This window comes from Macaca nemestrina, chromosome 15, assembly GCF_043159975.1.
Source record: "Macaca nemestrina isolate mMacNem1 chromosome 15, mMacNem.hap1, whole genome shotgun sequence".
Lineage (NCBI taxonomy): Eukaryota > Metazoa > Chordata > Mammalia > Primates > Cercopithecidae > Macaca > Macaca nemestrina.
In genome coordinates, this window is record NC_092139.1 from 17,595,121 (window position 1) to 17,619,319 (window position 24,199).

The window sequence follows — 24,199 nt, forward strand, 5'->3', positions numbered from 1 at the left end:
TTATTGCTTCTGGTCACCTGTGAGTGGATTGGGTGGGGCTTTTGGGAGGCTGCTTCTGGTCACTTTGAAGGAGCTAATTTCTGGGTATGCAGTGTTTGAGAACTCCCCTTACTGCGTGAACAGGAAAGTGGTTGGGTCAGGCCAAAGGAAAAAGGTAGGAGAGAGTGATGGCTTTAAACAGCACTTCCAGCCCAGCTCTCACACTAGATTCCGGGGCCTCTTTCATAGCCTAGTGACCGGAGGTGGCCTGAGGTGTGGCGGGAGCAGGGAGATGAAGCGCGAAGTCCGGGGAGCAAGCTGATGGCTGTTGGGAACAGGCTCAGAGGTGGCTTCTCCTCTTTGCGGGTTGATTGGATGCCACCTGCTTTCTGACTTATTTTCTGGGATCGGCTGGGGTAGGACAGATGCCCCACACTTTGCTTTGGTTGGGTTGGAGGGGATGCCAGAGGGTTGCAGGCACAGTGGAGGACAGTAGGCCCCACCTGCAGAGTCGCTTGTGTTTTTGGGACCTTTGCAGCCACTAAAACTCTTAATAGGGGGCGCTGGAGTAGGTGGGAAAGGAATCCAAGAAATGTAAGCTCTCTGACTCTTTGGAATCTGTCCTGCTGGTCCTACAAAGAGCCCTCACAGAAGTGAGGGGACAGGACCTCCGGCCTGAGTCACCCCCCAGAGACCTCTGCCTGTGACTAGGCTGAGGACCTTAGAGCGAGACCTGTTAGAGAAAGGTTGAGTATCCAGGGCTAATCTGTTCCCCTTGCCTCACGTAGATGCTGTGAGCCACAGCACACTGGCTGGAAGGTCTGCCTATCTTATATTCCCCACTCTTTCTAGTTTCCACCCCAGACTAGGTCCACTGAGAATGAAAACTGAAGCCTCCGTGGCAAATAGGCATCTAGGGCCCCCAATTGTCAGGGTGTTTTCGAGGGGGTCGCCATCTTTCTTGGGATACAAGTCCTCTTCAATCTGGACCTGAAGTTATAAGTGCACCCTGACCAGGCTCGGTGTTGCTTTGTTCACTGAAATTGAGATTGAATATCTGCCCGTAACCTTTGTCTTTGGAGGGTCCCTACTGGTGTTGACTTCCACACACTGAGCCATCTGGCTGGGATTGTCCATTTTAAATATTGAAAGTCACCCAGACGATTGTTCAGTGGACTGTTTAAACCTGCCAAACATGTTCACGCGGGCCATTATCTTCATGTCACCCCATGTGGTTGAGCAGATGATATTGTTGGGACGAATGACAAAAAAAGTATCCCCCCTCCCCATGTTCTAAAATGTGTGTTTTGCTCTGACTTTGCAAGGACAAAGCTCCGTGATGAGCATGGTGTGTGCCTGGTCTTACGAGGGTGTGATGGTCTCTTTCAGATCGAAGCAAAGCCGAAATGGATTTGAAGGAGCTGAGCGAGTCGGTCCAGCAACAGTCCACCCCTGTTCCTCTCATCTCTCCCAAGCGCCAGATTCGTAGCAGGTTCCAGCTGAATCTTGACAAGACCATAGAGAGTTGCAAAGCACAATTAGGTATATCTTTGGTTTTGTTTTTTTTTTCCCAGCAGTATCATTGTTATCATTACTGGTAGGGATACTACCCTGATGAAATCAAGGTTGAATCCTGGCTGCTTTTAGCAGCTGCTTTAACTTTGAACGATTTGCTCAGCTAAAATATATTTCCACTCATGGCAAAAGACTTCAGACTTGATAGTTAATTCGGGGCTCTTTGAACTCATCAGTTTATTCTTTGGTGAAAGCAGCCTGGAAACTCAAGATACAGGTTTGAAGCATCAAGGTTTACGAGCAGAATGAGGATCTTCTGAGTTTGCCTCTGCTCTCCTTCTCAGTACACATCAGTGTCTCCACACGAGTAGTCAGTGTGTTCTGCAGGTGTCCGACACGAAACCCTTTCCCTCTAGACTGGTCTCCTCCCTACCTGGTAAACCCTGCTTCTGTAGCTGTTGCCTTCCTTCCTCTTCCCTGTGCTGCCTGCCTTCATACTGCCTACCTGAATCCTGCCTTCTGTGAGGCTGAGCTCAGATCTCACCTCCTCCAGGAAGTCTTCCCTGACTGCCCTCCCCATCTGCCCTCCTCCTTTGGTACTTTATTGCTCAGAAGTAGCAACGTTCCCTTTGTGTGGAGGTGTCCCTCCCAATCTAGACTGGAAGCTCCTTGAGGGCAGGGAGGCTGTTTTATGAGGATTTGCCTTCTCTATGGTACTTGGTCTGTGCACATGGTAGATGCTCTGGAATGTTTGTTGAATAAGTAAGTAAAGCTAGGAGGGCATTTGTAAAGAAGTTAGGGATGGCTGGGCCCCTAGAGAGCAAGTTTCTCTGAGCATCTTCAGGTGAGAAAGCAGCTAGAGTTAGGGACCATCTGGGGCTGTCCAGAGGACACCACTTCCCATTGGGTTGCCTGTTTGGTGAGGACATTGGGTGGCATGGGTGAAATTTGGCATGCCATTTAAATTATCCTCTTGGGTCCTTCCATGCAGCTGGTCCAGCTCTTGATTTATTTTTATTGCTAATAAGAATTGTATTATTTCTATTTACTGAGTGTTTCCTTTGACACTATGCTAAGCACTGCATATAGATCGTCTTGGGAGGTTGATACTTTATCAGTCCCATTTTGCAGATACAGAAACTGAGGCTCAGAGAGATAAATAACTTGTTCAGGGTCAACCAATAATAAAAACAGAAGAGCAGGATTTGAATTCATATCCTTTGGACTCCAGTACCCAAGCTTTTCCTATCACATATGTGGTTACACTTTTCGTTCTTGTTTCCAATCATTAGCTACCAGTAGCTCAAGCCTAGGATCCCAGACTTATACCAGATCTGGGTGTTTGTATTTTGGCTTGTGTTCTTCCCGTGTTGCCCTGGCTAGCCTTGAACTCTTGGGTTCAAGCAGTTCTTCTGCTTCAGCCTCCTGAATATCTGGGACCACAGGTGCGCACCATTGTGCCTGGCTGGACTTGTGTTTTTGATTGAACCCTGGTGGAGGCAGATATATTCCCCAGTGATCCTGCTGATCCCCCGTGCCCTGGGCTGTTCATGGCTCTGATACTTTTGCAGGTTTCTTTTTGGTGTGTCTGGGTCGGACAGTGGCACCATTCACAGTGGCCATTGCTCTAGAATGAAGAGATTGCACAGACTTGATTGGGTTTTCTTTCCTCTTTCCAAAAGTTTAGGATATAGTATTATCTCCTACAGTATGATGGCATAACATATGGTTGGGAGCAGGAGCCATAAATGGGTTAAATGGAACTATTGTTAGAAATGTGCTTTTGCCCATTTTGTTTGTGAAATACCTGCTAGTTTGTGCTTCTCCCTTTTGAAAGAAACAGAAGTATGTGACTTTTCTCCTGACTCCTTTACCAGTGGAAGAGCAGTGCACACCGAGTGGCAGTTGACTTTCCACATGAGTGCAGGGAACAAGAGAGAGGGCCGGGCACCCGGGTCACCTGGAGACAAGTATGTCCCCTGCCTAGTGGAGCGATTGGCTTTCCTGTCCCAGCCAATGCCTGGCAGGCCGGTGACCCAGAGCAGCTAGATTTTCTGCTCTTTCATCAGAAGCCCCTGCTTTGATTTCTATGTGAAATTTCCTGATTTGTGAATTGGACAACACATTTATAAATTAAAAGCAGACAAGATACCCTGTGGAGCAAACCAGTGCCTCTCCCATGAAACATGTCTGCAAGCTAGATGTGGCTTGTGGGCTGTTTGCAACCTCTGCTTTAAGGCTTTGGCTTATTTTCTTTGGCCTAGACACAAAGGATCAAGAACTTTAACGCTTTGGAAACCAAAGGGATGAGTATTGGTGGGGAGCCACGAACGCAGGGTACTGGCCTGGCCTCTGTCTTGTGTCCTAGGGCAGGTGATATCCCTGGGCCTCTGTTTTCTAATCTGTAAACTGGATCAGTTTGAACAGCTTATCCCTGCTGTTCCCTTCCAGCCCTCTCATTCTCAGTAATACTAATTAGTTATCAACGTTGCGAAAATTTGGCACCACATATTTAGCGCCATATAAATTTAAAATTTCTGTTGGTAGGTCCTGTGTCTCCTTTGAATGTTAACACCCAAAACCCTCTCCAAAGGCAAGTGCAGCCATAGCCAGTTGCCACTTGGGTTTATTACTGGCCCCATTCAGGCCAATGTGATATGATTTGAAATGTGCTTTTCTTATTCCAGCATTTGCTGTGGAAAGTGTTTGCATTTTTCGTCCTGCTCTTTATTTTGTGACTACGCCACATGCTGGGTTTTCTTTTTGAATTTAGGCATAAATGAAATCTCGGAAGATGTTTATACGGCCGTAGAGCACAGCGATTCGGAGGATTCTGAGAAGTCAGATAGTAGCGATAGTGAGTATATCAGTGATGATGAGCAGAAGTCCAAGAACGAGCCAGAAGACACAGAGGACAAAGAGGGTTGTCGGATGGACAAAGAGCCATCTGCTGTTAAAAAAAAGCCCAAGCCTACAAACCCAGTGGAGATTAAAGAGGAGCTGAAAAGCACATCACCAGCCAGCGAGAAGACAGACCCTGGAGCAGTCAAGGACAAGGCCAGCCCTGAGCCTGAGAAGGACTTTTCTGAAAAGGCAAAACCTTCACCTCACCCCACAAAGGATAAACTGAAGGGAAAAGATGAGACGGATTCCCCAACAGTCCATTTGGGCCTGGACTCCGATTCAGAGAGTGAACTTGTCATAGATTTAGGAGAAGACCATTCTGGGCGGGAGGGTCGAAAAAATAAGAAGGAACCCAAAGAACCGTCTCCCAAACAGGATGGTAAGTGATTGTATCCATTTCCAGTTTTCTTAATTTGGTTTAGAATCCTACCTCGTACACTTACTATCAAAACTTATATGACCCTTAAACAAACAAACCAAAAGTTATGTGACCTGCTAACACACTGAGAGAGAGGCACAGTGAAACTGTGTTTGGTTTAAGGTTACCTAGCTAGTCACAGAACAGGACCTGGACTCAAACATGGGCCTACCTACCTTTAAGCTGCTCGGTATCCAATATGATTGACTTTGAGTACAGAAAGAGAAGTCTCTTAGAAAATGGTGGTTACTTTTAGTGACCAAGTCATTTTTAGTCTGAGCAGCTTCTTCTCCAATATGCTCATTTATTTCCTCAAAGTGTTTGGTAACATTTGGATCTTGTCAAATGGTCCTTCATTGCTCCATTCCACAGACATCTTGTTCTCTTTTGACAAGTCTTAAATGGTTAGAAGTGTTCATTTCAAACTGGGCATGGTGGCTCACGCCCGTAATCCCAGTACTTTGGGAGGCCAAGGTGGGTGGATCATTTGAGATCAGGAGTTCAAAACCAGCTTGACCTACATAGTGAAACCCCGTCTCTACTAAAATACAAATTTAGCCGGGCGTGGTGGCAGGTGCCTGTAATCCCAGCTACTAATGAGGCTGAGGCAGGAGAATCACTTGAACCCAGGAGGCGGAGGTTGCAGTGAGCCGAGATTGCGCCACTGCACTCCAGTCTGGGTGACAGAGCAAGACTCCTCTCCAAAAAAAAAAAAAGAAGTGTTCATTTCAAAGGTTTTGACGATTGCAGCATATCTTTCCTCCCCTCATGCCACCTAGGCATCTCCAAGTATATTTTCTTACAATAGTAGGACACTATTTGGGTGGGGTGCCAGAATACTGAGTGCTTCTTAGGGCACTAGAAAATGAAGTATGGTAGATATGTGTATTGGCTTTTTTGGGGAGACAGACAGAGTTTGGCTCTTGTCACCTAGGCTGGAGTGCAATGGCCCAATCTCAGCTCACTGCAACCTCTGTCTCCTGGGTTCAAGTGATTCTCCTGCCTCAGCCTCCCAAGTAGCTGGGAGTAGCCTCCCACCACCACGCCTGGCTAATTTTTGTATTTTTAGTAGAAACAGGGTTTCACCATGTTGGCCAGGCTGTTCTCGAACTCCTGACCTCAGGTGAGCCACCCAGCTCGGCCTCCCACAGTGCTGGGATTACAGGCATGAGCTACTGCGTCTGGCCATATTGGCTGTTAATCTTTTAATCTTACTGCATCTACCTTAACTGAGTCCAGAGTTTCACAACCTTGCACTCTGACAGTTTGCCCTGGATAATTCTTAGTCCTGTGTATTGGAGGATATTTTCCTGTATCCCTGGCCTCTACCAGCCAGATGGCAGCCTTACTGCCCAGTTGTGGCAGTCACAAATGTGGCAATCAATTATTGTCAAATATCCCCTGAGTCTCAGAGGCTGCTGTTATATTCTGAACCAGCAGTGACTACCCCACGGCGTAGTGCAGCCTGGGCATGTTAACAAGCCCTCAAAAGGGGTGTGTGAATGATCGGAAGGATGTCCTTCCCACTGACAAAGTATTCAGCACATTTTTCGGTTGGCTTGGCAGGTAGGTTAGAGGATTCAACATGCTCAGTAAAGACACTGAAGAATTAACTGAGGGCCTAGAAGAAACATTGCCCAAGGACAGATGACAGGTTGTAGCCATAAAACCTTATGTACGTGGCGAGTGACTTAAGGGATAGCCAGGTTTAAATCTTGACTGTGCCTAACTTCTATCAGGAGCTAACCTGTCAATCAAACCCTTGAATAAGATGTAACTCCATGTCCTTTGGGATTTCCGTAGTCTGGTGGCTTAAAGCAAGTCAGGGATGGGCCTTGAGAATCTTTCTGCTGTGGTTATGGTCAACCTGGAATTGACCATCCATGGTCAATTCTGGAACCTCAACTGTCAGAGTGAGAGAGGATTCCTGCATTTCAGCTAAAGAGAATGTCCGTGAGAGATGCAGTGGAGGAAGAGAGAGATGCAGTTACATAAGGGAGGGAGGATAGGCCATCAAACCATCCTGACCCATCTGTTAGATTTATAGATGGCCTCTGAAAAATATGAGTATGTCGTGGATTGGGGTTTGAGAGACTGTCTCTGTTGTTGCAGAGAACAATAGGAGTAGGAGTAGTATTTATTTCATGAGGATTGTAGGAATATTTGGGTGCAGATGGCAGTGCTCCTACAAATGACATATTTATACTGATCTTTCTTTTTGGAACTGATCTTTTGATTGATTGGTTTTATGCGTCCTACCTCTTCCAGAAAGAATTTGCAACAGATTGACAAGGATACATAACCATGTGAAACAAGATGAAAATAAAGACATCCATGTAAAAGGAAAGTGAAAGTAGAATAGCAAGTGGTCTGGGGAAAGGTTTTATACAGAAATCTGTACTATTTCAACCTTCAGAGTTAGGGAAGTTGGCTCTGAAAGCAGAATGGGAAACACAGTACCTTAGAAGATCTCATACTTTCCGAAAAATAAAAAAACATTCTAGTTGATTAAAAGAAGTAGAGCTCTTCCTCACACTGATGTCTGAAGGGAATTTCTCCAGGAAGCTTTAGTGGACAGTGGACAATTAAGCTGAAGATGATTCTAAAACACAGTTCAGTTAGAGCAGCTTCCTAAGGCTTGGGGCAAAACCAATTGATCTTAAATTCAGAGCTGATGGTGGTTTGGGTCTTGAAAAATTTTCATGTCGGGCTCTGCTAGAGAGCATCTTTTCAATGATGTGTTTTCACTTAAGAGTTTAGTAAGTGAAGGGCATTTTGGATTGCGCTGTTGTGACCTCCAGCTCACCTTCCACTAGGGATGCAGCTTATGGGTAGAATATGAATCTTCAGATGGCAAAATAGCTTTTATAGCTAGTAACCTCAGAACAGAAGCAAAGAGAGTACACTGAAAGACTCTGCTGTGCTTTCACTGGCACATTAGTAATTTCCATCCTTCTACAAAGGGGATGCTAATTTTTCTCTTAAAAAGTCGTTGCTTTATAAATGAAAAACAGTGACCAGTGACAGATTCAGGAATAAGTAGGTTAATTTGATAGGGCAGCTTCTCAGGTGCTGACCCTTTAAAAAAATTTGCCCTTTTTTTTTGCTACAGGTGATTGATTATGTACTCCAAATTTCTGGGACAAATGAAATTTCCTATAGCCTCATTTTGTCTCCATAAACCAGGATTCCTAGAAATTTAGATATTTTGGTATCTAAATAACTCCATACAATTTTGAGCCTGGAATCTTATCAGATTGTATACTCCAGTTCTTTATTTGGCAGAGAGCCAGCTGTGATCACTGCAGAGCAGTAAGCCCTCTGCCCTGCTGGCTGTTTCAGGAGAACAAATCAGGAGAGAGAAAAACGACCATTTTGAGGTTGCCCTTACAGTGGGGAGACAGGCTAGCTAATCAACAATAACAGTATATTTTTTGGTGATGTGGCAGGAAAAAAAGGCATTGAAGGCACTTATGCAGGTTAGAAGCTCTGCTAAGGCACTGCCCCCGTGCCCTCCTCTTAGAAGGGCCCAGTTCAACACCTCATCTGCACCTGGAAGAGGCGGGGACAGTGCCCCATATCTGGCAGGTGGCCCTGGAAGCACCGGAGTTCTTCACTGCAGGAAGCCCTCCTTCTGGACCCACCCTGGGCTCTTGTCGACCAGCTTGGCTGGATTCTCCTCTCTGGGGAAGTAGGAGGGCCAGCAACAAGTGATAACCATCGAGAACTCCCCCTGAAGTCAGAATAGTCAGCTTGTCTCTTCTCCTCCTTGGCTTCTTAAAACCCACAGCTTACTGAATGAAAATCCTTGGAGTAATTAAGCTCATGTCTTTTTCTGGGTAATACTGATCTTAAAAAGACAGACATAGGCCAGGCACAGTGACTCACGCCTGTAATCCCAGCACTTCGGGAGGCTGAGGCAGGCGGATCACGAGGTCAGGAGATCAAGACCATCCTGGCTAACACAGTGAAACCCTGCCTCTACTGAGAATACAAAAAATTAGCCGGGTGTGTTGGCGGGCACCTGTAGTCCCAGCTACTCTGGAGGCTGAGGCAGGAGAGTGGTGTGAACCAGGGAGGCAGAGCTTGCAGTGAGCCGAGATCGCGCCACTGCACTCCAGCCTGGGCAACAGAGTGAGACTCCGTCTCAAAAAAAATAAATAAAAAAGACAGACATAATCCTTATTTAAAGGAGTTTGATGTCAGGGAGCATAGTCCAAGATCAGGGGTGCTAGCTTGTACCTGGGTGTGGTGTGTGTTCCCCAGATATCCTCTCTGGAGCACAGGCTCACCTAACCGGGGGCTGAGGCCTGTGCATCCATAACTGAGCCACCTTTACAAATAAGCACCCATGTGGTCATCCCCTCTACCTGCTGCTGAGTGCTTCTGGCTCTAACCTGCCTTCCAGCCCCTCCTCCTTGCCTGCCCTCACTTACCCAAATGCTTTCTGTTCCTACACATATCTTGGCTGATGCTGTTCCCTCTAGATTCTCACTTTCCGCCTGTTGAAATCCTACCCTTTATTCCTTACCAGCCCAGCTCTTCCAAGATGACATACTCCATATGGCAGTATTTTTCAAACTTGAGTCATTCACATTCATTGTCTTTCCCGTTCTCAAGTCCTGCTTGTATAATTTTTGACTTAATATTTTTATTTAAAGAATCTGTGTTTTTTTTTTTTTTGAGATGGAGTCTCGCCCCGTCACCGAGGCTGGAGTGCAATGGGGTGGTTTTGGCTCACTGCAACCTCTGCCTCCTGGGTTCAAGCGATTCTCCTGCCTCAGCCTCCCGAGTAGCTGGGATTATAGGCACACACCACCACACCCGGCTAATTTTTTGTATCTTTAATAGAGATGGGGTATCACCATGTTGGCCAGGCTGGTCTCAAACTCCTGACCTCGTGATCTGCCCGCTTCGGCCTCCCAAAGTGCTGGGATTACAGGTGTGAGCCACTGCACCAGGCCAAGAATCTCATTCTTTAAACATATAATTAAGCACATTTAAAACGGGACACGGTAGCACGTCCCATATAGTCCCAGCTACTCGGGAGGCTGAAGTGGCTCACTTGAGCCCAGCCTGGGTGATATAGCAAAACTCTCTCTCTTTAAAAAATAAAATAAAATAGGCCGGGCACGGTGGCTCACGCCTGTAATTCCAGCACTTTGGGAGGCCGAAGTGGGTGGTCATGAGGTCAGGAGTTCAAGATCAGCCTGGCCAAGATGGTGAAACCCCGTCTCTACTAAAAATAAAAAAAATTAGCTGGGCGCAGCGGCAGGCACCTGTATCCCAGGTACTCAGGAGGCTGAGGCAGGAGAATCGCTTGAACTCAGAGGGCGGAGGTTGCAGTGAGCCAAGATAGTGCCACTGCACTTCAGCCTGGGCAACAGAGTGAGATTCCATCTCAATAAATAAAATAAAATAAACTCTTTATTTATTTTTCATTTATTATTATTTTGAGACAGAGTCTCACCTTGTCACCCAGGCTGGAGTGCAATGGCATGGTCTTGGCTCCCTGCAACCTCCGCGTCCCGGGTTCAAGCAATTCTTCTGCCTCAGGCTCCCGAGTAGCTGGGATTACAGGCATGTGCCATCATACCTGGCTAATTTTTGTATTTTCAGTAGAGACGGGGTTTCACTATGTTGGCCAGGCTGGTCTCGAACTCCTGACCTTGTGATCCACCCACCTCAGCCTCCCAAAGTGTTGGTATTACAGGCATGAGCCACTGGGCCCAGCCTATTAGTGATGTTTTTTGAGAAGGAGTTTCATTCACTCTGCCTCACAGGCTGGAGTGCAGTGGTGTGATCTCGGCTCACTGCAACTTCCGCCTCCCGGGTTCAAGCAGTTCTGCCTCAGTTTCCCAAGTGCACCACCACGCCTGGCTAAGTTTTTTTATTTTTAGTAGAGACGGGATTTTGCCATGTTGGTCAGGCTAGTCTCAAAATCCTGACCTCAGGTGATCCGCCTGCCTCAGCCTCCCGAATTGCTGGGATTACAGGCGTGAGCCACCATGCTTGGCCTCAATTTATTTTTTTATTAAAAAAATTCCCCCTGAAAAAACCATCTGCAAGTATAAAACTCATTTTAGACTTGAACACCACCCAATAAGAACAGTAGCGCACAGTATACATAAAAGCTGGTGCAGGAATAAATCCAATCAAAACCAATGCTACTCAATCCTAGATCAGTACCATTACGTTGGGGGAAGGTTCTGGCCTTGGGGCAGAATTTATGTTCCTGGTATTGTCATGGCTATCAGTACCGCCTTCAGACTTTGTCCTGGAGGGAATCAGAAGAGATAAAAAGAATGCTTTTCTTTCTGGGTGATTGAGTGTTACTTACTTCTTTGACCATTAGGAGGCCATCTGGTTCTTTGGAGTATTGCTTTCTACCTTCTCTAGCCAAAGAATTTCTGTTCATCTCTCGATTCACTTCCGCTGGGCCTCTCTCAAGGTGCCAACTAGATTTTAACTTTGCGAAAAGGGTGTGAACATAGATTGAATCTGTTCGCCCACTGCGTTGTCCACTAGGTGTAGGGGAGCTTGAGCATAGGAGCCGGGTCTTGTTTGCCTCATTGGCCCCCAGAGGTGTTGACTTGTATCTCAGATGTGAGCCGGCGCTCAGTAAAGGAGGCCGGTGCTCGTGGAGACGGAAGACGCAGCAGAAGTGGCCTCAGCGTTAGGTGAGACTGTACTCCTCCAGCGCGGTGTGCGTGGCACGTCGAATTGGTTCGGCTTTCCTGGCTTTCGTAGGTTTTACCCAGAACTTGCTGGCGTCAAGACCCTGCAGGCGAACCTGAGTGAAATCGCGGTTTTTGTTTGTTTTTTCTTCATGCATTGGCTAGTTGTAGGTAAAGCTCCACCATCCACGACGGCGGGCAGCCAGTCTCCCCCGGAAACGCCGGTGCTCACCCGCTCTTCCGCGCAAACTCCCGCGGCTGGCGCCACAGCTACCACCAGCACGTCCTCCACGGTCACCGTCACGGCCCCGGCCCCCGCCACCACAGGAAGCCCGGTGAAAAAGCAGAGGCCGCTTTTACCGAAGGAGACTGCCCCGGCCGTGCAGCGGGTCGTGTGGAACTCATCAAGTAAGTTTCAAACGTCCTCCCAAAAGTGGCACATGCAGAAGATGCAGCGTCAGCAGCAGCAGCAGCAGCAGCAAAACCAGCAGCAGCAGCCTCAGTCTTCCCAGGGGACGAGATATCAGACCAGACAGGCTGTGAAAGGTACCGAGCCTCCCCTTCTGTTCTCCGTGGCGCCCGCTCCCATTTTGCCACATCGACAGGAGAAAGTCATTGCTCTCTTGTTTTTTTTTTTTTTTTTTTAGTTCTCGTTTGTTTCCTGGCCATTGTATCTTGAAGGCCTTGAACATTTCATTTGGCATTATTTTTAAAAAGTGTTTTGCTACTTGCTTTTTTACTTTCGAAAAGTTTTTTTGTTCATTTTATAAATTATACATGCATATATTCTCCTTAAAAGGGGGGCAGAAAGTTTTACATAAAAGTTTATTGTCCCGTTTACCTTCCATTTCATTCTCTCCCTTCCACAGTGACCAGTATCAACCGTTGTAAAGGCTTTTCTATGCATGTATGCATGTATATGTATATATACATATCTGTATGTATATATGTGCGTGTCATGTATATGATGCCATAAAATTAGTCCTTTTTCCCCCTTTTTTTTCTTTTTTAAAACGTAAAAATGGTACCATACTTGCTTTTTTTTTTTTTTCCCCACCCATTAGCATGTTTTGGAGGTCCATCCATGTCAGCACATACAGCCCTGCCTTGTTCTTTCGGACTGCTGCGTAGTATTCCATAGTTTAAAGCATTCCCCTCCTGATGGGTATTTAGGTTGCTTTCAGTTTTTTTTCCACTGTGAGCAGTGCTGCAGTGAATATCTTTGTATAAATTTCCTTGTACACATGAGGGAACCTCTTGGAATTATTTTGGAAAAAGTACAGTGCGAGAAGTTGATAGCGAAGGTTACCTTAGTAACTGGAAATTCGTCACGCACAAAAGATGAGCCAGCCTCGAGAACCACTTGCTGAAGTTGCAGAATCAGAACTCCCACCAGCCCTACAGGAGGCTCCATCTGGAGCTGAAATTAGGCCAAACACAGTGCTGATCTGACTGGTTGATACCAGTTTGTCTGGCTTTTGTGAGCATTGATGTAGATCTCTTTCTATCAGGAAACCTGCATCTAGATCCTCAAAGGCTGGGTTCTTCAACGGAAGCTCATAGTGAGTGCGCCCCTGTGAGTGGGGTTCGTGAGCAGCAGGACGTGAGGTTGAAAGGTGGCCAGGTCTTGAATTGGTCCCCAGTGAAACACTTCAAAGATGGCAAGGGAGTGGGTCCTGAAAAATTGGCCAGGCAAAATTGAGAGTACAGTTGGAGTAATCTTGCTGTTTAAAAAGTTGGTGGGGCAAAGCCAAGTCTAGGATATTTGAGATTGGGATTGCTGCTTCCTGTCTTCTGTCTTCATATCTCGTAAGCAGGAGGCTTCCCCAGGGGAGTTTAATTGCTACCAAGAAGAGGGTTGGGCGCGGTGGCTCATGTCTCTAATCCCAGCACTTTGGGAGGCCAAGACAGGCAGATCACTTGAGGCCAGGAGTTCAAGACCAGCCCGGCCAACATGGTGAAACCCCATCTCTACTAAAATGGAAAAGAAAACATAAAACTAGCTGGGCACATGCCTGTAACTCCAGCTACTCAGGAGGCTGAGGTGTGAGAATCCCTTGAATCTTGGAGGTGGAGGTCGCGGTGAGCTAAGATTGCGCCATTGCATTCCAGTCTGGGCAACAGAGTGAGACTGTCTCAAAAAAAAAAACAACCAGAGAAACAAACAAACAAAAAAAACCAAAAAAGAGTGCTGCCAAAAAGAGGCTCATTGCTTCAGATAGTCTTACACCAAAGTAGGGCCTAGTTAAAAGGGTAAAGACAGATTTAAATCGGTAATACACTACTGTAATGGGGCAAGAGTCTAACATAAACTGAAATTAACTTTGATTTGTACAGAGGTGACTGGGCATTTTAAAGGGAGAATGAGGGAGTAGGGATGGGAGCAAGTCGTTGAAGTTAAACATCACAGAAGCAAGATGAGGGGTTGGTCTTTGTGAAACCCATCTCGATTTGCTAACGGGCACTTCATGAAGTTGGGCCCCTACTCTCCCATAGAGACTGGGATGCTGAAGTCCTGTCTTCCGGTGTTGGTTGGAAGAAAACTGTCAGTTCTTTTGCCAGCATTGAGTTTTCCCAGGCAGGTGCTTTAAGTGGGGGTTGGGGTCATCCTAGCATGCACTCTTGAGCTCTTAGAAACTGTCAGTGTTTGCTCAAGTCTTTCCAGGCCAAGGTTAGGGCCTAGTCGAGAAACCTGGATAGAGTTTGGTCAAGGGGAGCATCTTTGTCATTTAAAAGTAGAAAAGTTCTCAGGATGTATATTAGGGGCTTTGCTTCTACACCACAGCTCTATGCTGGGACGGGTCCTTCCCACGTGGGATAATCAGGATGCTTTGCCTTCCTAGCTGTCCAGCAGAAGGAGATCACACAGAGCCCGTCCACGTCCACCATCACCCTGGTGACCAGCACACAGTCATCGCCCCTGGTCACCAGCTCGGGGTCCACGAGCACCCTTGTGTCCTCAGTGAACGCTGACCTGCCCATCGCCACCGCCTCAGCCGATGTCGCCGCTGATATTGCCAAGTATACTAGCAAAGTGAGTGGATGGGAGAGCTGCCGCAGAGACGGCAGGCATCTGGCAGGTTGCCAGAACCTTGGCCTTGCAAGGGGAAGCATGAGCGTCTTAACCTCGTAGGCTTTAGGGAGTGTTTAGGAAGGAAGACCCTTTTTATTTTTTAAACAGAATCTCCAAGACCACATTCTTTCATTTGGGTCTAACAGAGAAACATTGGAATGGACTGAATCTTAATCCAAGTGGGCTTAGATTCTAAAGTCAGTTTATGAAGTGCAAATGACATATAATCAGAATTACCTTCGAGAATTCAAGTCACTTATTAAGGCACTGGAACACATGACTGATCCTTCAGTGAACAACTGACCAGGGGTTTGGTTTGCATTTAGAGCTTTGCATGTAGAGCAGAAGTGACAGAGTCTTAAACATGAGACTGGCAAGGTGAAATGCCCACACTTTAATTTTTCCAGGAATCAAGATGGATGAGGAGGGGGACCGAGGGGACCCCCTCTCCCTCTTCTCCTGCCCTCTGGGGCACAGTCCCTATTAAGTGGCCTGGTGGGCAGGATTGCCTGTTGTGGGCAAACTCATGGTCACTGTCTCAGCACAGGCCCCTTCTTTTTTTCTCTTAATTTGCCAAGTGCTTTTTTTTTTTTTTTTGAGATGGAGTCTCACTCTGTTGCCCAGGCTGGAGTGCAGTGGCACGATCTTGTCTCACTGCAACCTCCGCCTCCTGGGTTCAAGCAATTCTCCTGCCTCAGCCTCCCAAGTAGCTGGGACTACAGGCATGTGCCACCATGCCTGGCTAATCTTTGTATTTTTAAAGTACAGATGGGGTTTCGCCATATTGGCCAGGCTGGTCTCAAACTCCTGACCTCGGGTGATCCACCCACCTCGGCCTCTCAAAGTGCTGGGATTACAAGTGTGAGCCACCACGGCCGGCCTGCCAAGTGCTTTTATGGTCATTGTTGAATTCAGGTAGATACCATCTGCGGTTCTCAGCGTCATGTGAGAGTGCCCTGGACTGATGTACTGTGTACCTTGTCATTAGACCACATTAGTAATAATAACCATCAGAATGTCAGCTCCGCAAAGGCAGGGATTTTGGTCTGTTTTGCTTACTGCCAAGGCCTAGAACAGTGCCTGGCATGCAGTAAGTGCTTAACACATAGTTGGGCTTTATTTTTATTGGCCTCAGTTATTATCAATAACTTAACAATAGCTATTGATTTATAATCTACTGAGATTATTTAGTAAATTACTAAGTAGGTAATAATTTACTCTTTACTGATGAGTAGATTATTAATACTGATGAGTAAACAGTTCTAGTTTTCAGAGAGAATGGATGAAAATAATTGAGGATGGTTGTTTCTAGAATTCTTTCTCTTTTAAAAATGCAAACAGGGTCTCATTTTGTTGCCCAGGCTGGTCTCAAACTCCTGGCCTCAAACTTCTGATCTTCCTGCCTAGGCCTCCCAAAGCGTTGGGATTACAGGTGTGAGCCACCACACCCAGCCTATTTCTAAAATTCTTATAGTCTTACTGATAAAGAATAAGCTTTATTATATTGAGTTAAGGGAAGAGGAATCTTTTTAAATTCTCAATGGTGAGAGAAATATATACGAATTTTTTTTTTTACCCAAATGAGTTTTCATTGGTCATGTTTCTTTTTGTTGCTTCTGTGTAGGTGTAATTGTTATCTATTGCTACAGAACAAATTTCCACAAAACTTAGCAACTTTAAACAGCACACACCTTTATTATCCTACAGTGTTTGTGGGTCAGGAATCTGGGCCCGGCTCCACAGGGCTCTCCGCTTCAGGATCTCTTGCAGTTGCAGTCGTGGTGTCTGCAAGGGTTTGGGACTCACACAAAGGCTCAACTGGGATCCACTCTCCAGGTCATTTAGGTGGTGACTGGCAAGATTCACTTCCTTGAGGGCTGGTGGTCTGGGCCACCCTCAGTTCCCTGCCATGTGGGCCTCCCCAGCATGGCAACTTGCTTCATCGAAACCAGCAATGGAGACTGGGCACGGTGGCTCACACCTATAATCCCAGCACTTTGGGAGGCCGAGGTGGGTGGATTGCATGAGCTCAGGAGTACAAGACCAGCGTGGGTAACATGGTGAAACCCCGTCTCTACTAAAATACAAAAAATCAGCCTGGCATGATGGTGTGCGCCTATGGTCCCAGCTACTCAGGAGGCTGGTACACAAGACTTGCTTGAACCTGGGAGGTGGAGATTGCAGTGAGCCGAGATTGTGCCACTGCACTCCTGCCTGGGCGACAAAGCGAAACTCTGTCTCAAAAGCCAGCAATGGAGAGAGCCTGCTGGCAAGACAGAAGTCACAGGCTTACTTAGGCCAATCACAGAAGTGACACCCCATTACCTTTGCTGTATTCCATTGATTAGAAGCAAGTTGCTAGGTCAGAGGGAGGGGATTACAGATGGGCACAAAATAGTACTAGGTTGGGATCATCGGCAGCCTTCCCACCACATAAGGTAGCAATATGTCTGCATAGTATTTACTCTGGGCTAGATGCTGTCCTAAGCACTTTTTTATGTTACTTACTCAGTCTTCTTGACAAATTGATGAAGTGTAGGTACTGTTATCACCCCAATTTTATAGATGAGAAAACTGAAGCCCAGTGATGCTACACAGTGTGTCTAGGGTCACAGACTAGTGAACGGCCAAGCTGGACTTTGAATGATAGCAGCCAGGCCCTAGACAGCGTGCACTTAACCTGGCTTTGAGTTGCTTTGTGCATTTCTTTTTTTTTTTTTTTTTTTTGAGACGGAGTCTCGCTCTGTCGCCCAGGCTGGAGTGCAGTGGCCGGGTCTCAGCTCACTGCAAGCTCCGCCTCCCGGGTTCACGCCATTCTCCTGCCTCAGCCTCCGGAGTAGCTGGGACTACAGGTGCCCGCCACCTCGCCCGGCTAGTTTTTTGTATTTTTAGTAGAGACAGGGTTTCACCATGTTAGCCAGGATGGTCTCGATCTCCTGACCTTGTGATCCGCCCGTCTCGGCCTCCCAAAGTGCTGGGATTACAGGCTTGAGCCACCGCGCCCGGCCGCTTTGTGCATTTCAAACAAGCCTGCTGATCACAAATGTTCATGCCACAAACTGTTGCCACACGACTTTTATAAGCAACTGCTCTTAGGATTCAGTGTGGCTGTTTGAGCCAGTGGCTGTAACCACAGCACTTTGGAAGGCTCAAGTGGGAGGATCGTTTGAGGCCAGGAGTTTAAGACCAACCTGAGCAAGACATGGAGATCATGTCATGTCTTTACAAATAAAAAAAATTAGCTGGGCATGGTGGCATGTGCCAGTAGTCTCAGCTATTCGGGAGGCTGAGATGGGAGGATTACTTGAGCCCAGAAGTTTGAAGCTGCAGCGAGCTCCGATTGCACCATTGCACTCCAGCCTGGGTGGACAGAGCGGGACTGTGTCTCAAAAAAAAAAAAAGAAAAATAAAAGGCCTGGTGCAGTGGCTCACGCCTGGAATCCTAGCACTTTGGAAGGCCCAAGCGGGTGGATCACCTAAGGTCAGGAGTTCAAGACTAGCCTGGCCAACATGGTGAAACCCCATCTCTACTAAAAAATACAAAAATTGGCCTGGCGTGGTGGCAGGCACTTATAAACCCAGCTACTCAGGAGGCTGAAGCAGGAGAATTGCTTGAACCCAAGGGGTGGAGGTTGCAGTGAGCCGAGATTGCGCCACTTCACTCCAGCCTGGGCAACAGAGCGAGACTCTGTGTCAAAACAAAACAAAACAAAACACGGGGGAGGTTGTCACGAAAGTGTTCAAGGCCTAACAGTACCAAACTGAGACTTCTTGCTAAAGCGATCTGTAGGATTCTGTAGGATTATTAGAGAATTGAAAGGGGGTAATTTTCTCGTTAGTGATTTAAGTAGGTGTCTGGTTTTGCCTGAATGATCTCTTGTTCTACCTTAAGTTGTCCTTATATCACCTTCCTTTGATTTGGTCCCAGCTGTTGCTCATGAATGGGAAAGCTGAGGTCTGCTGAGTGGATCTGATTAGTGGTTTGCAGGAAGGCTGTTTTCTCAGCTCCTGCAACCATTTTAATTCTGTTACCTTCTGCATCCCCTTTGTTCTTTAAAAAATTGTTAAAAAAAATTTTTTTTTAAGAGATGGCGTCTTACCCGGCTAATTTTGTATTTTTAGTAGAGATGAGGTTTCACCATGTTGGCCGGGCTGATCTTGAACTCCTGACCTCAGGTGATTCACCTGCCTTGGCCTCCCAAAAGTGCTGGGATTATAGGCATGAGCCACCGTGCCTGTCCAGGAATGATTTTTTTGATAGGTGTTTTCTTTGAAGTTAAAAAAAATGAACACAGTGACATTTTTTGGGAGCCGATAAACTTTTCCTGTCTCTGAGGTGACCTGGAGTGGAAGACGCAGTTCTGTGTGTTTTGGCAGAGTGGTGTTCTTTACTGATGTTGAAGTCTTTGCTATATTTGGAAGTTTAGAGTAAAAGGCAGTCCACGAATGCATGATATCTTTGAAATGGAATGTGACCATTGCATTAGCGATGTATTGAATTTCGCCCACTTTCTAAAGTTTTCTTGTAAAGCCATTTAGTTGTAATTTTTAAAATGGACACGGTGGGTGCAACACAGCAAGGAGGCAAGTGCAGGAGGCTGCAAAGCTGTGGAAAGTGCACAGTGTTTTCACTGACAGTGGCCTGGTGTGGACTCCACAGCAAGCTGAGCGTGGAAATCTCAACAGAGGTTTTATTCATTTTACTCCATTTTGCGGCAAATTTGGGCCTACTATTTTGGGGCTTGGCAGCAATTACGCAATTGCATACTTGTATGAATATCTTTTTCTTTAAAAATAAGATGAATGGGTATTTTCTTTATGAACACCTGCTCCATGGCAGGTAACGAGACACAGTCCTTGCGTGGTTTTTTTCATTTAATCCTCGTGCACACCCTACCGGGGGGCATGCAGTTCTTGTTTTTTTGTGGGGAAACCGAGGCTTAGAGGCCATGGATAGTGAGGCATCAGATACGAGGCTGCTCTTTGTCCCGCCTTCTCCCTGAATTGGGGCATCTAGAAGGCGCTGGAGAGGCTTCATACCAGTCAAGCCGGGCCTGAGACAGAGCCTGATCTCTTGTCCCCTCCTCTTTCTGCTGTGATGGGGGAAGGGTCAGCTGGCAGGTGGGAGGTAGAAGAGAAATTCATCCTACGAACATAGTCAGAAAATCCCTGGGTGCCTGCTGCATGGACCTTAGCTGATGTCACCAACTGGCTGATGCCTTCAAGGGTCAGATAGTTAAAGAAAAAGAATATGGGAAATGAACTGCAAAGACAATGTCTTGACTGAAGGCATTAAAATGCCAAACCAGCCATATCTATAAAATGGACTATAAAAAGGAATGAAGTTCCGCTGCCTGCTGCAGCACGGATGCGTGAATCACAGAGGACCTTGAGTTGTGTGATTCCATTTATATGAAATGTGCAGCCTGAGCAAATGTGGAGAGGCAGAAGGCAGATCAGTGGTTGTCAGTGGCTGGGGGAGGGGGGATGGGATACCGGGAAGTGAAGACTAAGGCTGGGGGGAATGGGATTTTCTTTCTTTTTTTTGTTTTTGAGACGGAGTCTCACTCTGTCGCCCAGGCTGCAGTGCAGTGGCCGGATCTCAGCTCACTGCAAGCTCCGCCTCCCGGGTTTACGCCATTCTCCTGCCTCAGCCTCCCGAGTAGCTGGGACTGCAGGCACCCGCCACCTCGCCCGGCTAGTTTTTTGTATTTTTTAGTAGAGACGGGTTTTCACCGTGTTAGCCAGGATGGTCTCTATCTCCTGACCTGGTGATCTGCCCGTCTCGGCCTCCCAAAGTGCTGGGATTACAGGCTTCAGCCACTGCGCCCGGCCTGGAGTGGGATTTTCTTTACGGGATAATGAAAATGTTGTGAAATGATTGTGGTGATAGATACACAACTCTGAGGTATTAAAAGCCATTGAATTGTATACTTTAAATGAATGAATGGTGTAGTATATGCTTATACCTCAGTAAAACGGTGCTGGTTTTTTAAGGGGAAATAATGAAAACTAAAACAGTAATCCCTCTCTTGAACCTACCGTGCTGGCCAAATAAAAGACATCTGGGGGTTGGGCACGGTGGCTTCAGCACTTTGGGAGGCCGAGTTGGGTGGATTACTTGAGGGTCAGGTGTTCAAGACCAGCCTGACCAAATGGTGAAACCCTGTCTCTACTAAAAATAAAAAAAAAAAAAAATCGCTGGGCGTGGTGGTGTGCGCCTGTAATCCCAGCTACTTGGGAGGCTGAGGCGGGAGAATCGCTTGAACCGGGAGGCAGAGGTAGCAGTGAGCCAAAATCACGCCACTGCACTCCAGCCTGGGCGACAGAGTGAGACTTCCCTTAAAAACAAAAAAACCAAAAACAAACGAAAAAAAAAAAACACCACACATCTGGGGGCCAAATTTGGCCTCTCCAGTTTCAGCCAAACTGTGGTATAGAAACTAGCTTTATGTGGGTATGGAAACTAGCTTTATGGTTATGAAGTGGCACCACAATGCAATACATGAAATTTCTTGGAAATTTTTACCCTGTTAATATTGGGGTTTCTTAACCTCAGTGCTGGTGATTTTGGACTCAAAAGGTTTTTGTTTTTTGTGCGGGGTCCTTGTGTGCATTTAGCATGGTTTAGGTAGGAAGTTTAGCAGTGTCCCTGCCTCCACCCTCCAGATGCCAGTAGCAGCCCCTTCTCCTCGCTCCTGCACCTGTCACGACAACCAGAAATGCCCAGTGTCTCATGTGGGACAAAATTGCTCTGAGTTGAGAACCTCTGCTTTATACAGATAGATTTTAGGTATTTGTCTCCAGGAAAAGCCTCCAAGAAGTGATCAGCTGAATTGTTTCTGTTTTTATCTTTCAGATGATGGACGCAATAAAAGGAACAATGACAGAAATATACAACGATCTTTCTAAAAACACTACTGGAAGCACAATAGCTGAGGTCAGAGGTGACACATGAATTCCTTATTTGCTAAGAGTGTTTTATGGGCTGCTTTGAAGGTGATACCCTGGAGAAGCTTCTCTGGAAACCCCTCTTGGATCCTGACTTGGTCACTAAGCTGGCTCTACTGATTGTGATTGTCGATGAGGGTATTTTTTCTTTTAGCCAGTCAGCTGGGGCTGTGGAGACATGCCCTGCTTTGTGTGATCAATTCATTTCTAATAAAACAGCCAAAACCAGAGCTTCAGTTAACCTACTGGTGAAACTGGACACCAGTTCTTTTTGCTTCATGTAAAACTGGCTCCTGAATCTTCTCTGTAAGTTTGGACTTTTTAATACAAGTGCTTCTAGTTGTTCAATACTTTGTGTACTGGAGTCTCCATAATTATGTAATTGCGTAGAGAAGAAAGTGGTTAAGACATTTCATTGGCTGGGTGTGGTGGCTGTAATCCCAGTGCTTTGGGAAGTTGTGGTAATCCCAGCACTTTGGGAATCCTGAGGATTGCTTGAGGCTAGGAGTTTGAGACCAGCCTGCATAACATAGTGAAACCCATTTCTACAAAAATTAAAAAAAAACAAGCAGGAGATGGTGGTGTGTTCTGTAGGAAGCTGAGGCAGGAGGATTGCCTGAGCCTAGGAGTTTGAGGCTACAGTAAGTTGTGATTGTGCCACTATACTCCAGCCGGGGAGACAGAATGAGACCCTGTCTCTTAAGGAGAAAAAAAAAAAAAATTAAGCTATCCACTTATAAAGTGTCCACCTATAAAAATATACCTCCCTGAACTTCCCCTTTAGGCTAATTCCCTATCAGGGCTTGGAGAGTGGGCCACTTCCCGGTTGTCTGTGGATGGTACAGTGTGGGCCAGATACAAACAGGTTATCAGATGAAATGACAAGTGGCAGGACTTATAGAGGTCATCTAAGGTGATGTTGGAGAACTGTGGGAATCCTTTGCAGAGCTATTGACCTTTTAGGACTTGGCAGCATTAGGCTGGTGCTCAGATGAAGAGGAGAAGATCTTCAGGAAGGCAACCTTGTGGTTCCTTAAACAGAAAACATTGTGAATACAAAGATTTAAGAGAGGCCCCAAGAAAAATCAATGAATCCCCTTAATAGTTTTGCAAATATGACCTTTATGATTATGCTTCAGACATCAAAGAAGAAGGGAAAAAATAATGCTTTAGAAACAACTTCATTCTTGTTTGTATACATCGTAAGAATTGGTGTGTGGTTGAAAATACGGGTTCATAATATCTCACCTGAAACCTTGGGTCTGGATGTATGCCAGAAGTTTTTTGGATTTTAGAGAGGTAATATGCAACCCCCCACAATTAGAGACACCATTTCTGCAATGAAATGTGATTGTTCACACTACGTGAATAAATGATGTTTTCTCAGCCTTAGCTATACTGACGTTTGCACCAGGTACTTTTCTGTTGTGGGGCTGTCCTGTGCATTGTAGGATGTTGAGCAGCATCCCTGGCCTCTACACACAGATGCCAGCAACACTGCTCAACTGTGACAACCACAAATGACTCCAGATGTTCTCATGACAGGGGAGAGTACTCGAAATTGCCCCGGTTGAGAACTACTGTGATAATTAAACACTGTTTATTATTATTTTTTAAATTAATTATTTTTTTTTTTTGAGACAGAGTCACCCAGGTTGCAGCGCAGTGGCATTATTTTGGCTCACTGCAACCTCCGCCTCCCGGGTTCAAATGATTCTCGTGCCTCAGCCTCCCAAGAGCTGGGATTACAGGCGTGCGACGCCATGCCCGGCTAATTTTTGTATTTTTAGTAGAGATAGGGTTTCTCCATGTTGGCCAGGCTTGCCTTGAACTCCTGACCTCTGGTGATCTGCCTACCTTGGCCTCCCAAAGTACTAGCATTACAGGTGTGAGCCACCACACCTGGCCGAAACACCGTTTAGTTAGTTTCCTATCAGATCAGGTCGAGTTTATTTTCCCTTCAAAATGAGTTTGGCCCCAAAGCCACACCACCCCTGCCCAGAAATACCCTTTGGTTTTCAGAGATGTCAGGCTTTGGAATTTCAGGTGAATAAGTGTGGATCGCACCACCTAAATGTTGTTATGTAAGAGTGAAAATCCAGTTATCTTTGTATTTGTTTCATATTTATAGACCAAAATCCTAATCAAACCCTTACTATATTATTTATATGAAAGTCTGGTTCTTGTCACTTTAAGTGGCTTTCCCTCGTGCCAGTATTTCTTGGAATCAATGGCCTGTTTATACTTGGTTTTCTGAACCAGTGTTTCTGGTAAATTTGGGTTCACTCACTAGTACTCACCTCTCTGAACTATAGTTGTGGGAAGGTTAGCATGATTCCCGTACCCCTCACAGCCAGCCATGGTTGAGCTTCTGAAACCTGCTGGTGAACTGCATGAGACAGCTTTTGAAGATGCTCGCTGTCCCTCTTCCAGATTCGCAGACTGAGGATCGAGATAGAGAAGCTCCAGTGGCTGCACCAGCAAGAGCTCTCCGAAATGAAACACAACTTGGGTAAGGCCTGACACATTGGTCTGGACTGAGGAGGGTTTTGTGTGTGAACTTGTTTGTACCTCTGGAGTCAAGCCCAGATGTGAGTGCAGTTAAAACTAGGCTAGGATTGTATGACTTGTAGGAGACCACAGAATCCTGAGAGTCTGGCCTGGAGAAACCAGGTATAAGAG

General features: G+C 46.3%; 1 protein-coding gene across 19 annotated transcripts in view; it reads left to right on the forward strand.

The window, feature by feature from the left end:
- LOC105496495 (zinc finger MYND-type containing 8) overlaps nt 1-24,199 on the forward strand; it is a 149,032-nt gene that overhangs the window by 107,248 nt on the left and 17,585 nt on the right. For 14 of the 19 annotated variants that reach the window (XM_011766973.2, XM_011766982.2, XM_024797515.2 and 11 more), the window contains 6 exons: nt 1,369-1,521; nt 4,268-4,777; nt 11,659-12,039; nt 14,337-14,527; nt 21,426-21,506; nt 23,951-24,029. In XM_011766973.2, coding sequence (XP_011765275.2) covers nt 1,369-1,521; nt 4,268-4,777; nt 11,659-12,039; nt 14,337-14,527; nt 21,426-21,506; nt 23,951-24,029 — 1,395 coding nt within the window. The remainder of the gene's footprint in view (nt 1-1,368; nt 1,522-4,267; nt 4,778-11,658; nt 12,040-14,336; nt 14,528-21,425; nt 21,507-23,950; nt 24,030-24,199) is intronic. The other 5 variants (XM_011766987.2, XM_011766994.2, XM_011766993.2 and 2 more) reach the window with 1 other exon arrangement.